General features: G+C 58.7%; 3 protein-coding genes across 5 annotated transcripts; all 3 read right to left on the bottom strand.

Moving 5' to 3' along the window:
- Positions 1–1,261: 1,261 nt before the first annotated feature.
- LOC111161441 (hepcidin antimicrobial peptide) lies at positions 1,262–4,769 on the bottom strand. The gene is made up of 3 exons (XM_022525088.1): positions 2,619–4,769; positions 1,551–1,610; positions 1,262–1,465 (listed from the first exon to the last, which is right to left on the bottom strand). The coding sequence occupies exons 1-3, from the start codon at positions 2,706–2,708 to the stop codon at positions 1,364–1,366; spliced, it is 252 nt and encodes an 83-aa protein (XP_022380796.1). The 5' UTR covers positions 2,709–4,769; the 3' UTR covers positions 1,262–1,363.
- Positions 4,770–4,848: 79 nt separating this feature from the next.
- Positions 4,849–14,518, bottom strand: LOC111161439 (upstream transcription factor 2, c-fos interacting). Of its 3 annotated transcripts, XM_022525085.1 has the most exons (10): positions 14,450–14,518; positions 14,134–14,180; positions 13,898–14,016; positions 13,562–13,762; positions 13,000–13,150; positions 12,787–12,874; positions 12,454–12,512; positions 5,911–6,005; positions 5,607–5,735; positions 4,849–5,498 (listed from the first exon to the last, which is right to left on the bottom strand). In XM_022525085.1, exons 1-10 carry the CDS (start codon positions 14,509–14,511, stop codon positions 5,409–5,411), a joined length of 1,041 nt encoding a protein of 346 aa, XP_022380793.1. In that variant the 5' UTR covers positions 14,512–14,518; the 3' UTR covers positions 4,849–5,408. The 3 variants fall into 3 exon arrangements, with proteins under 3 accessions (XP_022380793.1, XP_022380794.1, XP_022380795.1); XM_022525086.1 differs by lacking the exon at positions 13,562–13,762 and having other exon boundaries at positions 14,450–14,511; XM_022525087.1 differs by lacking the exons at positions 13,000–13,150; positions 13,562–13,762 and having other exon boundaries at positions 12,787–12,833.
- Positions 14,519–14,579: 61 nt separating this feature from the next.
- On the bottom strand, positions 14,580–15,663 carry LOC111161391 (translation initiation factor IF-2-like). Its single transcript, XM_022525011.1, has 3 exons — positions 15,636–15,663; positions 15,425–15,490; positions 14,580–15,290 (listed from the first exon to the last, which is right to left on the bottom strand). Exons 1-3 carry the CDS (start codon positions 15,661–15,663, stop codon positions 14,617–14,619), a joined length of 768 nt encoding a protein of 255 aa, XP_022380719.1. The 3' UTR covers positions 14,580–14,616.
- Positions 15,664–15,671: the final 8 nt, after the last annotated feature.

Below are 15,671 nucleotides of genomic sequence, written 5' to 3'. Positions count from 1 at the left end.
CTAGATGATGGTCTTCATGTTCACACAGTCTTCTCCCTGCAGACAGGCCTCTGAGTCCAAATCCCTGCTTTTTACAAGGACAGCAGTCCTCTTGGATCAGGGCCCAACCTACTGACCTCATTTAAACTTGACTATCTCTATAAAGACCCTACCTCTAAATCAGGTCACAATCGGAGGTACTGGGTGTTAGGGCCTCCACATTTAAATTTGGGAGGGTGGGGGACACACAGTTCAACTCATAACTCATGAGCAGCGACATGGCCCGATGAGCTGAACACTGAAGACTCTTCTAGTTCTTTGGGTGTGACAAGCCCGTCTCCCGGTCCCTCTCATGGTCTAACCCAGGCCTCCCCATTGATATTCCACACTGGGCCCAAATAGCCAAGGCCGTTTATCGCCTTGCTAGTGCTGACGTTTTCTTAGGCGCTAAGAAGACAGTGAAATGCATTGTCTCTGTTTCTGTCAAAAGTGGGGAAATGGGATACATTGATAGGGACATGGTTTCAAGAAGAACAGGAGGGAACTTAACCCCTTGGGGAGGTGAGCAGTCTTCTCCCACGTGTCTCGCAGGGCGGTATGTCCTTACTGAGCGGATGCCCCTTACCGTGGTCCTCTGAAACCCAGCCAGCACCCCTCATTCGGTCACTATGCCTGCCCGGAAAGCCAGTGGTTCTCAGACTTTTTGGTGTCAGGACCCCTTTCTACTATGCAAAATTATCGAGGACTCCCCCCAGAAATTTTGTTTACGTGGGTTCTATTTCTAGCTGCTCCACATCTTAGAAACTCTTAGAAATGGAGACCAGGATATTGGGAAAGCACAAGGCACACGGGCACATAGCCTGTTCCTGTCAGAGGGATGAGGTGGATCCCACGTCACAGAGCCTGTTGACCTGCGACAGGAGTGAGAAAGGCACATGACATTCTAGTTGTTTCCACCTGGTGGAGCCCTGCTGGGGGTTCCCTGGACCTTACTTTGAGAACCCTTGTGAGGACACTGAATTTGCCACCCTTGTTTCAAGAAGGCTTTAGGGAGAGGACACCTGGTTTAACTTCTAGCCCCTGCTGTTGCGACATCGGTTTTAGGTCTTCTGAAGAGGGGAAGGAAGGGAAGCGCAGGAAACAGATCTCCTTCGCCAAACCTCAGTGCCGACCCCGGTACCCACCAACCCCGCACACCTGGACCAGACAGGGACCAGAAGAAGCCTCTGGCATAGGCTTCAGGCAGGAAGAAAAGACAACAGACACTCTAGTGTGGAAAACAACAGACAGAACCATTTTATTCCAAGTCTGGTCACAGAGGGTTGGAGGGCAAGGCAGATAAATACGAGGGTCGGGGAGGATAGGGGGGCAGGCCGGGGAGGCTCTATGTCTTGCAGCAAAACCCACACTTTGATGGCTTACAGCAGTTGCAGCAGAACAGGCAGATGGGGAAGTGGGAGTCTCGTCTCAGCCTCAGGAGCGTGGGCTATGGGGAAGAAGGGAGAGTGAGCAGACCTGGGGCCCAGGCAAGGGCTGGGGAGGCCTGGAAGGGCCGCTGCAGGTACTCTTACCGTCAAGCCAGGCTCGGCTTCGGCTGTGTCCTGGGCTTGCAGGGCTGTAAGCTGTCTTGTCTGCGGGAGCAGAAGGGGTGGTGAGGATGGCCAGGGCCCAGCGGAACTCTCAGACTTGTCCCTACACACCAGCTCCTCCCCGAGGGTCAGTGTCCTGGGGCTCTGTGGGTATCCTAGGAGCTGCCCCGCCGTCCGGCCTTCTCTCTCCCTTGCTCACACAGCTCTTCCCATAGACACCCCAGATCTGTCTCCTCTCTCCACAGCTACTCTCCTTGGGAACGTTGCCCTCCCTGGCTTGCTGCCACCCCCACCTGGAACAAGGCTTCCTGGGTCTTGCCCCATACATGTGTTCCCCGTGCCTTATCAGTCGGCTTAAAAGCCTGGGGGGCTCCCCTTGCACGTGGAGCAAAGTCAGTATTTCCACAGTTGTCCACAAGACTCGGCACGTCCCCTCCTCCATCTCCTCTCCAAGTACCGTCCCCTTCACTCATGACACCTTCTGATCCTTGGGGATGTTCACCACACTTGCCCTCTCCCAGGCCTTTGCTTGCTGTCCCTTTCTCTTTTCCTCCCAGTCCTAGGTCAAATTTCTTTTTCTCACCAAATACTCCCGCTTCGCCGCCAGCCCTTCATCCCGTCTGAAGTCCTCCCCTGACCCCTCCTGGTCCCTCTAGTATCATCATCATTTTCCGTTATCCGTGGAGAGCATTTACCAAGACACAATGATCTCATTTATGTTTTGATGGTTCAGGGAGTAATTCCCTGACTGGGATGTAAGCTCCGCAAGAGGAAAACTCTACCTTGTTCGCGGGGCACTCCCCACTGTCCAGAATTGGGCTTAGCAAGGAGCAGGCACGCCACCCGCTGTGGAATTCATCTGGGGCCTCCAGTCCCTGATACTCAGGACCCCCGCTCTGTACTTTGGGCAGCTCCCCATCCCCCCTTGCCCTGCCGTGAGCTCTGCCCCATGCTGAGGGATCTCCAGCTGCCCTCAGCACTGCCCCCCGCAAGGGCCTGGCTCTCCAGTGGTCTCGGTCGCTGAGCTGGACCCAGGCCCTGCAGACTCACCTGGTGCGGAAGAACCGAGCCACTGGCCAGACTGGCCAGGAGGAGGAACAGGAGGCCGGCAGCCTGGATCCGCGGGCTCAGTACCATCATGCCGTCTTGTCTGGCTGTTCGGCTGTCCTGCTGTTAGGTTCAGGACCGGCTGTGGTGTCTGGTCCCCCGTTTCAGTGGCTTTTATGGGTGCTTCTGGAGGAGGCGGGGGTGGTAAGCCCCCCCCGCCCCTTTTGTCCTAACTCATTTCCAAGAAGGTGGTGGCGCCGACAAGACGGGAGATAAGCGGGAACAGAGTGACAGGGAACAGTGTTATGTCACCCTTAGCAGAGGTGTGTCTGGGGGTGGGGCAGACGGGCCACCTGGGAAACACTTTCCCTGACAGGGCATCACCCGGTTGACCTCAGAAAAAGAATTTCCCCCTTTGACCCAGAAGTTGAACAGGTCGATGAGCAGGAGTGAAGTGACCTCCTATTCCCCACCCTTTCTCGATGTCCTCATCCGCTGGGAGGCTGGCCGTCACTTACAGGCCACCCTGGGGGTGCCCAGTGTAATTCCTACTGCTTCAGGCTCCCCTCTCACAGGGCGCAGATCCCAGGAGGAAACACTGGGCAGCCAGACGCACGAGTTTATGTCGGCACAAGCCCCCAGCGTGCGGGTGATTTTCTGAATATCAGAATTTCTTTTGGAACTTCTGCCTATAGGAGCTGGAAGTATTCGTTAGTTGCTAACACTGGACGCCACCTCTTTTATGCCAGATGTACTGACCCACGTCCGACGCACCTGTCCTCCAAGCAGCTCCTGCCAGCCCTGTGCTGGGCTCTGCTCTGCATTCAGGGACCCCCGCTGCCTCCTTTGCCACTAATCCCCCGAGGCCTGGCTGCCCAGACCCTGCTCCCTCTTAGCACAGCGCCCACACGGTCATCTTCGCTTTCTAGGAGCTGCAGGAAGAGACTGGGGCACTGCTCAAGCTCCCCTGGTCGGAGGCCAGGGCTAGGGTTAGAGCTAGGCTAGAGCTAGGGTTCCAGCCTGAGCTGCCTGACTCGGGGGCCTGTGTTCTCACCATTTGGCTCTCCTGTCTCCCCTCAAGCACAGGAGGGCACAGGGGAGTGTGCTAGACTGGGCCCACCCTGGCGCTGGGAATCCAGCAGTGGTGGGAGTATTTCAACCCTAGACATCGGCTGACTCTACAAACCTGGGCCTTTTTTCTTGAGAGCTGGTTCTCCAGCATGTCACCGAAGGAGAGACGAGGCACGTGGCCTGACCTGGCAACCTCACTCCCACAAACTCTGAGCCGTCTCTGGGTGCATGTAGTCCAGGGAACCACAGCCCTGATTGAAAGGCAGGCCTCTGGCCAGCGGCCTCCCTGACTCACTTGGGGACCACCCAGGCAGGGTCAGCTCCAGCCTAAGGGCCTGTGGGCGATGCTGCCAAGGAACGAACACTCCTCCCGGCCCTGACCTGTTTGCCAAGGCACACTTGAAACCACAGAAGTCGGGGGAGTGGGGTCTGGGAAGTGCAGGCCGCCCCCTGCGCCAAACATCTTCGCTCTAACGGCCTCAGTCAGAGGGGTAAAGGGAGACAGGGCCCGTCAGGGGCCAGACCAGTTGGGAGCATCTGGGATGAGGAGCAGGTGGAGAGGTGGGCCAGGTGAGCAGGAGGACCGGCCTCTGTCCTGGGGGTTGCACGGGGCCGCGCTGCACACTCAGCCCCGGGGAGACGCAGCGGCATCCCCCAGCAGCCCCAGGCAGCACAGCATCGCAGCTGAGGCCAGGTTTCATCACTAGCCGGGGCAGGGGTCACAGTGCAGGCGCCAGAGCCACGGGGTGAGGCGACAGGCTGCCGGGCCAAGCCCAGCTTCCTGGCCATCTGCCCTTCCTGGGGGTGGGGGGCTCAAGGCCAGGCTCCACCATTGGCTGGTACAGAGGGGAGGGCTTCAACCCTTACGGGCAGGGTCAGAAGCCAGTGCTGTTTTTAGTAACAGATGACAGGAGAGACCCCAGCCTCTCCTCTGAAAACATGAGACACGTCCTTGACCCTAGTGCCCCACGCCCCCACACCACATATGCGCACCTGGAGCCTCAAAGGGGATAGTCCTTAATTTCTCCACCCATCTGACCCACGGACAGACCGGGGTCCACAGTCACACACACCGAGGCCATGCTCCCAGAGTTGCCCTCGCAGAGCTCTGCCTGGACGGTGGGCTCCCTCCCCACACCCAAGATGGACAGAGACACAGACAGACAAGGCGGGGCCACATGGGGCCAGTTTATTGCAGTTAAATACCTCTCTCTCTCTCTATTTTTTTTTTTGTCCACTTTTCCATAAAGAAAATTAAAACACACACACACACTCAAAGAGGAGCAGGGATCCAGAAACAAGAGGTGGGGTGGGACATGGCCTCCCTGCGTAGGTCCAGGCCCCGGGGATGGCCCCCTAAAGACTCCTCTCCTTCCCTAAAGCACCCTGTCTCAGTACCTCTAGAGACACAAGGAGGCAGCGGGATATGGCAGGGTCTCTGTCCTCTTCCCTCATGCCTCCAGGCAAGACCACTAGAAGTGCTGGGGCTTCATGGGGGCCGGAGAAGGGAGACAGACAGAAGGGGGAGGGAGGATATCGTTTCCCAAGTTGAGGAGAGCAGTGGGTGCTTATCCACAGAAATGCATTATTTCTCCCCGTTTTGTTAAAAATCTACTATAAAAAAACGCAGCTGGGGGAGGGGCGTCTGTCCCTCTCTGTGCTAAGGGCTGGGGAAGGGGCGGCAGTGGCCGGAGGGGCCCCCGCCGCGCAGTGGTGTGGGCGTCACTGCCGCGCGCTCTCGCCCACCATCTCCAGGTTGTGCTGCTGCAGCTGGGCACGGAGCACGGCATTCTCATTCTTCAGCTCCTCGATCTGGCACACATAACACGACAGGGGGACCCGCCAGGGGACGAAGAGCCAGGGGCTGGCTCCCCGCACCTGGGCTGGCTCCGCCCCGGCCTCGCCCATCGCGCCCCTCACCTGCTGCCTCAGGAGCTCATTGTCCATCTGCAGCCGCTCGGCCTCCTTAAAGGTCTCCTGCATGCGCTGGTTGGTCTGGCGCAGCTCCCGGATGTAGTCGCAGGCCTTTGACAGGATCCCTCCTTTACTCTGGGGGGTGGGCAAGGGCGCCAGTGAGCGCCACCCGCCAGCTGGCCCTGGATGGTGCCTGCCCAAGCCCAGGGGCCAGGCCCGGCTGATGTTCTCGAAGGGGCAGGGCCCCGGCCCAGGCGGTATGGGGGTCTGGAGGGCCAGGGTGGGAGCGGGGGGGGGGGGGGGCACCTACCGCTCCCGTCTTGCTGTTGTCTGCGTTACAGTCTGGAATGATTTTGGAAAGTTGGACGATCCAGTTGTTGATCTTGTCCCTCCGCCTCCGCTCCACTGCAAGAGGTAAGAGGAGCGTCGGCGGCGGTGCTCCCGGAACCTTCCTGCGTGCCAGGCGCTCTCCCACCATCGCGGACGGGGACAGCCCAGCAGCGCCCAGACGCAGGCACCTGCGCCCCACGTCCTGCTGCTTCTCGAGAGGAACAAGGTCTGGCCTCAAGGGCCACGCACACACCTTTAGGGCAGAATCAACAGCTGGGGACGGCAGGTTCATTTTGTTGACCAGCCTGGCATATTTTAAAAATCGGAGCCAACATTTAAATTAATGTTACGTGAAATTAAATTTCACGTAGTAATTGGCATCTTCTGAAAAATGGGGAGTTGTGGCTTGTGTTCTTGGGAGGCGGGAACAAGCCAGCGCCCCTTTCCACAGGACCCCGGCGCCTCCATCTGCTCCCCCCACAGCCGCTGCCTTCCATTTTTCAGTGCTCAGGCCTTCCTTTGGGCTCCCCAAGGTTGTTTTTCCTTTATCTTTAAAATCACAGTCTGACCATGTCTCTCCCCTAGCTAAAATCCCTCTCCAGAGCCCGGGCAGTGAGTCCCAGGCTGCCCAGGCTGGCACTTGTGGCTCTCGGGGGCCTGGCCCCACCAGGCACTGAGTCCCCCAAAAGCAATGTGAATTCTACCTCGAAGGCCAGAGCTGACAGGCCAATGGAAGACGACTTCTGAAAAATCCAGACTTGTGATTTAATTCTCTAACACTCAGCAATCTCACCCAAACTCTGTCAGCTGACCTGAGTGGCAGGTACCCCATCCAGATGGGGCACGTGCCTTCCCTCCGCTTCTCATCGGGCTCATGTCACAGCCTTACGAGACAGCTGCTCGGGGTCTGCCCTCACTGGCGCCTCACACCAGGGTTCAGGGCCCACAGAAGCAAAGCTGGGCTAGAATCTTCCTCACCTTCCAAGCACAATCCTAGGCGCTGGTGTGGACACACCCAAGAAGGCCCAGACACCTTCCCCAACCATCACACGCCCTCCTCCTCCCTCCTGCCAGGACAGCTCACAGACAGATGCCGCCTATAGGTGGGATGTGCAAAGCGGGGCAAAGGAGTATCTTCTCGGGGCTGGGCAGTGCTGGTGGGGGTTGCCAGAAGGGGTCTGGGCGAGAGTGAAAAAGAAGGGTGGGCCAGAATCACACCCCTCACTCACTCCTCATGGGCTCTGAGGCTGGTCCCTGCTGTTGACCCCCCTGTTCTCACAAAACATGCCTGGCTGCTCATCGGCTAATCCCATGCTGGCTGCTGGCGCTTGGCTCTGCCTGCCCATCTCAAGTCCCCTCCCAAGTCCAGGTACCCCTTGCTCCGGCTTGGATTATGACACCCTCCTCCAGGGAGGGACTCTCCTCCTCCCTGGTCCCTCTTCCTCCCGTGCTCTCCAGGACTCCACTTCAGCCACCGGTCGCCCTGGGGTGAGTATGCAATGCCCGGGTCCCATCACTGCTGGGGAGAGTTGCAGCTCCCCACGGAGGATGGCCACGTCCTACAGCCTGGGAACTCTGCGGCTAAATACCTCAGTGGAACTGAGAGTCTGCCCGGGCCTGGCGGCGCTGGCCACCCCATCCCCGAATAGAGCAGTGTGCTCTATGTCCAGGGTTCAGCAGAGGAGCGCAACAGCGGACGGCCTCTCGGCTTCCTGCTCTCCCCTCATGCGATCTGGCATTCTCAAGCCCGGGCGCCGGGCTTCCCACCTTGGATTCCTCCCTTCCAGCCAGCAGAAGGCAGGGTGTGTGGGTGGGGGGCAGGCACATCTTCTCCAGTTTGCATTCACTTTAAACTTACTGCCTGCCCGGGGCACCTGGGAAGCTCAGCATCTGACTCATGGTTTCGGCTCAGGTCACAATATCAAAGGGTTGTGGGATTGAGCCCCAGGTTGCGCTTGTACTCAGCAGGGTGTCTGCTTGAGATTCTCTCCCTCTGCACCCCCAAATAAATAAAAACAAACAAACAAACAAAAAAAACCCCAAACCAAAAAACCTTTCTGCCTGCCCGACTGTGTGCAGGGGGGCACCCTGCAAGCCCGGAGTCTGCGGCGGACTCTGGGTCCACCCCGTTGGTGCTTGCGGCACCCCATGCGATGCGCGTGAACAGGGGACACAGATACCGCTGGCGTGTTAAGACTGAAGGTTGCACCATGTGCCTGGGGGCATGCCAGGGTGAGCCAATGCTTTCTGCATGGCGCTGGGGCGTGGTGGGCCTTCAGAGAAAGACTTGGAGAGGGAACATGTGGGCTGGTTCTGAAGGGAGGGGCATCAGGCAGACAGGCGTGGAACATGCAGAAATGTCTGGATATACTCTGGGGGGGGGGCAGCTGGGGGTGGGAAAGGCCAGGCTGTAAAGGCCTCGAATGCCCTGCTGATGGGCCCAGGCCCTTTCACCGAGCAGGTAGTGCGGTGGGCAGGCCTGTGGCTAGGGAAGACCATCCTGGCACATTTGAAACAAGATGATCCGTCAAGACCAAGGCCACGTCTATTCCAGAGACAAGCTTCAGTTACACCCATAGGATACTGAAAACTAGCCAGAAATGAAATCTTCCAGGAGAGGGGAGACACGGACAAACTCACAGACATGCTTAGAGATGTAATGTTCCTCTCTCAGTAACGGAGAGAACAAGCAGACAAAAAAGTCAGGATAGAAAACCTGACAAATGGGGCGCCTGGGCGGCTCAGTGGGTTAAGCCTCTGCCTTCAGCTCAGGTCATGATGCCGGGGTCCTGGGATCGAGCCCCACATCGGGCTTTCTGCTCAGCAGGGAGCCTGGTTCCCCCTCTCTCTCTGCCTGCCTCTCTGCCTACTTGTCATCTCTCTCTCTCTCTCTCTCCGTCAAATAAATAAAATCTTAAAAAAAAAAAAAAAGAAAGAAAGAAAAAGAAAATCTGACAAGCGTCAACCAACTTGAGCTGGCCGACCCCGAGGGAACACTCCACACTGTGGTAGAGACACACATTCTCTCCAAGCACACATGGAAGCTTTCACAACACAGACCATATTCAGGGCCATAAAATGAGTCTCAACAAATCTCAAAGGACTGACATTATATACTAGGAGTGCGTTTCTGATCAAAACAGAACTAAATTAAAAATCAGTGACGAGAAAATATCCCGAAAAGCCACAGACATTCCGAAATTAAGCAATGTACTTCTAAATAACCCAGGGGTCAAAGAAGAAATCATTAGGAAAATTGGAAAGTATTTTAAACTGAATGATAATGAAAACCAATATATCCGAAGGGATTCGGCTGAAGCAGCACTGGAGTGAAATTTGCAACTAGAAAGGCTTGTGTTGGGAAAAAAGAAAGGTTTAAATCATCTTGAAAGGCTAGGGAAAAAACTCCAAGCTAATTAAGCCCAAAGTAAGTAGATGGAACGAATTAGCAACATTGAGAGGAGAAACTAATGAAATAGAAAAAGCAATCCCACACGGCATTTGAAAATCAGATTTCACATAAAGATCTGGACTTCTGGCTCCTCAGAGGTCCCTGGTGACAGTGGGCCCAAATTCTGACCCGGCTGCAATGGGCTGGCCCCACAGGCTCCAGTTCCCCACAGGGCTTGGAGATGGGCTCCGACGGTCCCAACAGTGGCAAAGAGGGGGAAAAGGAAGAAGAGAAGCCGATTTGAGGTCTACTTCAGCACAGAATCTTGGGATTTGTAGACGTGGGGGAAGGAGCCCAGGCAGAGTGGAGGGTGGCCCTGACTTTTGGTGCTGGCTTGGGTAATTCTAACAGGGGTGCCTTTTCCCTCTGGGAAAGGAAATGTTGCATGGAGCCTTTGGGGGTAGGGGTGGTGGGACGGACTTTGTTTTGGACAAGCTGAGTTATGAGGTGTCTCAAGGACACCCAGATATGAAGATTTTGAAGGGGTGGTTCAAATTATGGCTCTGGAGTTCAGGAGAGAAGAATGGAGTAGAAACAGCTTTGCACACAGCCGGGGCCAGGGCAACGGAGAGCCCTGGGAGGACTCCCCTTGTTCGAATCACTCTTTTCTGGAGCAATGATGAATGCCTACAACTGGGGACAGGTTTGGGGGACGCTGACCATCCCCGGGATGAAGCCCCATCCCGAAGGCTTCAACTCTCCTGAGGCCAACGGTAGACAGGCCAGACCTTTAGGGACACCAACAGTCAAAGCAGTTTCCAGCCTTGCCCAATGGGAAGAATCACGTGGATAACTTGTTCAAATCCAAGCTCCTGGGCCTTCCTGTGACTTACTCGTTCTAAACCTTGAGAGAACAGCCCTGGAGATCGTGACTGTTAACAAGCGTCCTGGAGCTACTGGAAAGCTCTGCTTTAAGCAGACCGGGAGGGAAAAGCAGAGTGCAGGAAAATGAGAGTGCACAGAGCGGCGAGGAACATTCCCGAAAGGAACAGGCAGGGTCAGAGGCTTGGAGCACAGACAGGAAAGGAAGCCAGTGGATTTGGCAATGAGGTCGTCATGGGTGACCTCAGACGGACCTCTTTTGGTAGAGGAATGAGCCAGATGGCCCAGGGTCCAGGGAGAGTGGGCAGAGGATGGATCAAAGACATGTGCCAGGTTGGGAGACAAGAAAATGGGATGCAACAGGAGTGGAAGGACAAGGTTATGAGAAAGACTGCTGACTGCTTTTTGCAGGATGAGAAAGATTCAAGACTTTGCAGGCGAGAGGCAGAGTGTGCAGAACAGGGTGGAGGGGGGCCCCGAGTCACAGGCCACAGCCTTACCAGGTGGCCCACTGCGCGGCCACAGGCTTGTGTGTCTGCAGCGGCAGAACTGGCCATGAGCGTCGGGGCAAGTCGAGCCAAGGCCATTTCACACACAACTCAACAGGTGCAGGGACTGAGAAGCAGCCCGACGTCACAGAGCCGGTAAGCAGCCGGGCCGGGACTGCGTGGGTAGCCTACTGGAGGCCCCTCAAACACACCGCACCCCAAAACCAAGCTTGGACCCTCCCCCCTTCTCTTCCAACCAACCTGACGCCACCAAGAAACCTTGATTCTCCAGCCTTGGAATCTTCTGCCCCAGGCACTCCCCTACTTCATGCCCTGTCCTGTCTCGGGCTGACAGCGACAGTCACCTCCTCTGTCGTCCTGTCGCCTCCGTACACAGACCCCTCTGCTGGCTTCCCCTCCGACTAGAATAAAAACCCTGGAGTAGGGATGCTGTTCTTACAAGGCCCCGCGTGACCTGGCCAGCCCTCCCGCAGCGCCACCAACTTCCTCCTTCCTTCTCTGAATTCTGCTCTTCTTCAAACACACCCAGTCTGCTCTGGCTTGGGCCTGGGGGTCTGCACTTGCTCATCCCTCTGCCTGGGACTCTTCCTCAGGGACCCGGCTGGCCCATTCAGGCCTCTGCTCTAACATCACGTCTCAGAGAGGCCCACAGAGCGCCCTGCCGCTATCACTCCCCAGCTTCTCGTGGGGCCTTATCTCCTCCTCGGGACCTGCGTGACCTCACATCACACCACAGCCTTGTGTAATCTGTCTCTCTCACCAGGAGGAACACTGTGAGAGCCAAGACCTCATTTGTTCTATCACCCCCAGGACCCGAGGGCCTAAAAGCCAGGCAGATATGGGGTGCAGATGTATTAGAGGCCGAGCCCAGCAAGCTGGACACCTTCAGGACTCTCAAGGCCACACCCTGACATTTAACGCTAGCCTTAGTCCTCCTTGGTCCCCCACCCCCAAGCACTTCACAACCTCTGTCTCGACCAAATCATTACTCCCCGAAGCAGCCTCATCCCATTCTGCCTTCCCTCCAGCCAGTGCTCTCCTCTGCCTGACAGGTTCCCCCAAAGGCCAACTCTCTGTGAAAGTCACCAGCCTCCTTGATACCGCAGACCAGGCTCCAGACCGGCCCAGGGTGCACGCCGCCCAGCCTCCATTCCAACTTCAGGGAACACTCCCAGAGGGATGACTGTCTAGGCGTAGTGCTCCCCTGGACATGCATGCTACCATGACAGGGAGGAGGGAACACAGCAGAGGACGAAGGGACAGTATTAAGAACCAAAATGACTTCAAGGTGGGATCTGGTGTTTAATGGAAGGACTTGACGCACCAGCCTTGGCCAGCCAGGGGCACAGCTTCTGGGAGCTGCAATTTCTGACGTGCTCCCCAGCAGACCAGAGTGGCTTCTAGAAGTTAGGTGGGCAGGGGAACAGGGGAAACTGACAGACAAGAGCATGACAGCTGCCACATGGGAAGGCAGGAAAACCAAAGCAAACCAACTTTTCAAGAGAGGCAGAAAATCCCTAAGACGCTGACGGTGAGTTCAAGGTCACTAGCCAGCATGAGAAAACAACCTCCAGTTCACACCTCCTGCCTATCTGTTCTTGACAACGAACTTCTACCTGTTTCTACATTTCCAGCATTCACCAAACACGTCTTAAGCACTCATGGCGTGCTGGCGATCTATGACACAAAGGACCAGGCCTGGTGGTGCCTGTGGGGCCCAGAAACTCCACTCGGACTGTACCTTCGTTGTGCTGGGCCCTCCTCCTTTCATCTCGTGGTGTTCTGGTTCCGTCAATTTTCCTAGAAGAGGAAAAAGATAGGCACAGGTTCTTTCAGGTCCCATTTGTCTACCCATCTATTAAGGAGTCAGACTTAAAAATTATCCCTGCAAAGTAAACTTCAGTGCAAAAAGAGGAAAAATGCTAATTCCCTTACTTACACTCAAGAAGCAAAAACAAATTAGAAAATATACTGACTGATTATTGTGTGCACAACTGTCTGGCTCCCATTCCAGAAAACCTTCCTTTCCTTTGGCCCCCTCACACCGGCCGCTCCTGGGGTCCCCTGCACGTACGGGGAGTAGGGGTGTGTCCGGGGTGCAATCGTCCTCTGCGTTCCCGTCTGAAGCACGTCTTGTGGTGTCATCATGACATAGAACTGGCCTGCGGGGAAAGCGGGGGTTAGTGCGAAAACTGGAGGGGAGGGGCAGTTAGAAACAGCTGGGGGGGGGCTTCCCTCCCTGCTAGCCTGCTGCCTCCCCTGCCTTCCGCCCTGGCCCTTCCTTTACCTCCGGCCTGCAAGCTCTGGTCTGTGGTCTGTACGGACACAGCTGTAGTATCTCCCACACTGGATGCTGGGAAATAGGCAAACCGGGCCTCCCCACTGACAGCCTCAGCTGCCGGGCTGCCGCCATTGCTGAAGGGATTTTGGATTACGGCCTGGGGAGTAGGAGGACACAGAGGCCACCCTTAGCCATCTTTGTTCACCAACCCATCCCCTTCTTGCCATGTTGGACGTTCCCCACGCCCTCAGGACCATGGGAAACCCCTCTGTGTGTGCCACTCTGCCTTGTCTCCTAGCCCGGGAACTGAGCACAGGCCCAGCAATCATTTGACAGCATGATACACTCTCACATCTAGGAACTTCCCTGTTACCATCATCCCCATTTTAAGGAAAGAAAAAATGTATTTCAAAGCTCTTGACCAAGTTTCACCTCGAAGAACCGGCTGACCCACCCTGCCGGATGGTCTAAAGGTAGCATCAGTGTGCCACCTGCCCCACCCTCTGGGGATTCCCAAGAACAGCGTCAGTGTCCCCTCTCCATCCCCCCAGGGCTTGTGGGCACCTACCAGTGGGAAGGGCGCTGCGGGACCTGGGGGCACAGAGGCAGCAGTGGGGCCAGGACGCTGGGATGCCCCATCCACACCCACCTGGGTCACAGCCTGCTGCCCCCCCGCAAAGGCAGCCGTAGACACGACGCTGACGGCGCCAGCCGTGTCTCCCTGGCCATCCAGCTGACCATCAGTCACCTGGACTACGCGGTACGTCACCTGCAGAGGGCGGCAGAGCAGCGAGATCGGCTCTGGGGTCCCGGCCGCAGCCAGGTCTGAGCCCCTCCCAGCTCGCCGGTCGGACCCTCGGCTCAACCCTCCACTTGCCCGCGGGCTCCGGGCCCGCAGCTTCACCTGTCCTCCATTATTCTCTGTGCGGAACTGGTACTGGATGTTGTGGTCGCCAAACGCCGCCTGCTGGACGCTGGCGATGGCCACCGCAGTCTGCTCCTCCGCCCCAGGGCCGTCCCCGCCTGCGGTCGAAGGGGGGGGCATGGTCAGTGGTCACGCGGCCAAGGCGCCCCCAGTCCCCTCCCCGGGCGCAGGCCGCGGCCGCAGCCGCGGCCCCGGTGAGACCCGCGAGCACTCACCTTCCTGCAGCTCGACGCCCTCCTCTGCCTCGGGTCCCTTGTCGTGACTGCGAGGAGCACGGGAAGAAGAGGGGGTCAGGGCCGCCCGCGCCCCCGCCCCTTTGCCCAGGTGCACGGCCCCCGTCCCGTCCGGCCCTGTCTGGAGCTAGGACACCGCTAGGACCGGGGGCCGAGGTTATTAGCGCGGGTCCCCCCTCCCTCGCAGCCTCCATTTTGAGCTGGGCCCAGCGGCCGCTCGGGATCATGGCGGCCCCGGCGCCAGGCCGAAGGGCCCGGGCCAGGCGCGCGGGGGCACGGACCGGTCGGGCACTCTTACCTGGCGGCGGCAGCAGCAGTGGCCGAGGCAGCGGGATCCAGACCCGGGTCCAGCATGTCCATGGGGGGGGGGGGGGGGGGGGGGGGGCGCGGGGCCCGGGGGGGGGGGGAGGGGAGGGGAGGGAGGGGAGGGGGCGGGCGGCCGGGGGGGGCCCCCGAGCCCGGCGCTCACGCCGCGCGGCAGGAGGGGACGGAGGAGACACGGGAGCCGCTCGCGCTGATCACGGGGACAAACAGTGGGGTCATGTGAGGAGGAGATGCCGCCGCCGCCGCCGCCGCCGCCGCTGCTGCTCCTGCAGCCGCCGCCGCCGCCTCCGCCTGCCCGCCCGCCGGCTCCCGGCGGATCTCGGCTCCGGGACGCGGCGCAGCCGCCCCCCGCCCGCTGCACGCGGCCCTCGGGCCTCCTTCCCTGAGCAGCGGCCGCCGCCGCCGCGACTTTTTTTTTAACCCGGCCCGCCCTGGATGGCTGCCGCCTCTCCCCTGGATCGCCGGCTCGCGCGTCCGCCGCCCGGCCTGGCCCAGTCCGGCGGCGGATCGCTGCTGCAGCCGCCGCTGCTTTCTATTTTTTCCCCCTTTTTTTTCCTCCTTTACTTGAGCTGCGCGCGCGCGGCGGCGGCGGCGGCGGCGCGAGCCCGGGGCCGACGCGCGCGGGGGGAGGGCAGCCCCCGGGGAGCGCGCGCGCTGTGTGTCTCCGATGGCGGGCGGGCGCGCGCGGGCCCGGGTCTCGGCGGGGCGCGAGGTCGCCGTTGCTGCCGCCGGCGGGCCGCCCGAGTGGAACGCGGGCCCGGATAGAACGCCGGGGGACCCGGAGGAGGGGCTCTGGTCGCCGGGGACGAGGCAGGCTGCGGGGTTTGGAAACAGTAAAGTAGGTCGGAGTTGGGAGGCGAACCGGGTTGAAGGGGAGAGGAGCGCGCGCGCGCGCTCCCGGCAGCCGGTCGGGGGTGCGCGAAGGCGGAGGTCCGGGGCGCATGCGCACGTCCGGGCGGGGCCGGGGCGCGCACGCAGGGCCGGGCGGAGTCAGCGTGGGGCACGTACTCCTGGCCTGGGGTGGAAGGCAAAGCCGGTGCTTTCCTCCTGGCCCAGGATGCAAGTCCTGGGAGAAAGCTGGACGCGCGGCCTTTTGCAGACTCGCAGGCATGCAACGCGCACACATAGACACACGACACAGCAGCTGCCGGGCTACCCACCTCGCGCAGCAAAAAAAAACACCTCCATCTAGACAC

This window comes from Enhydra lutris, unplaced genomic scaffold (assembly GCF_002288905.1).
Source record: "Enhydra lutris kenyoni isolate GAN:26980312 unplaced genomic scaffold, ASM228890v2 scaffoldscaffold85, whole genome shotgun sequence".
Classification (NCBI taxonomy): Eukaryota; Metazoa; Chordata; class Mammalia; order Carnivora; family Mustelidae; genus Enhydra; species Enhydra lutris.
Note: the sequence above shows the minus strand (reverse complement) of the source record. Positions and strands in the feature narration are given on the sequence as shown.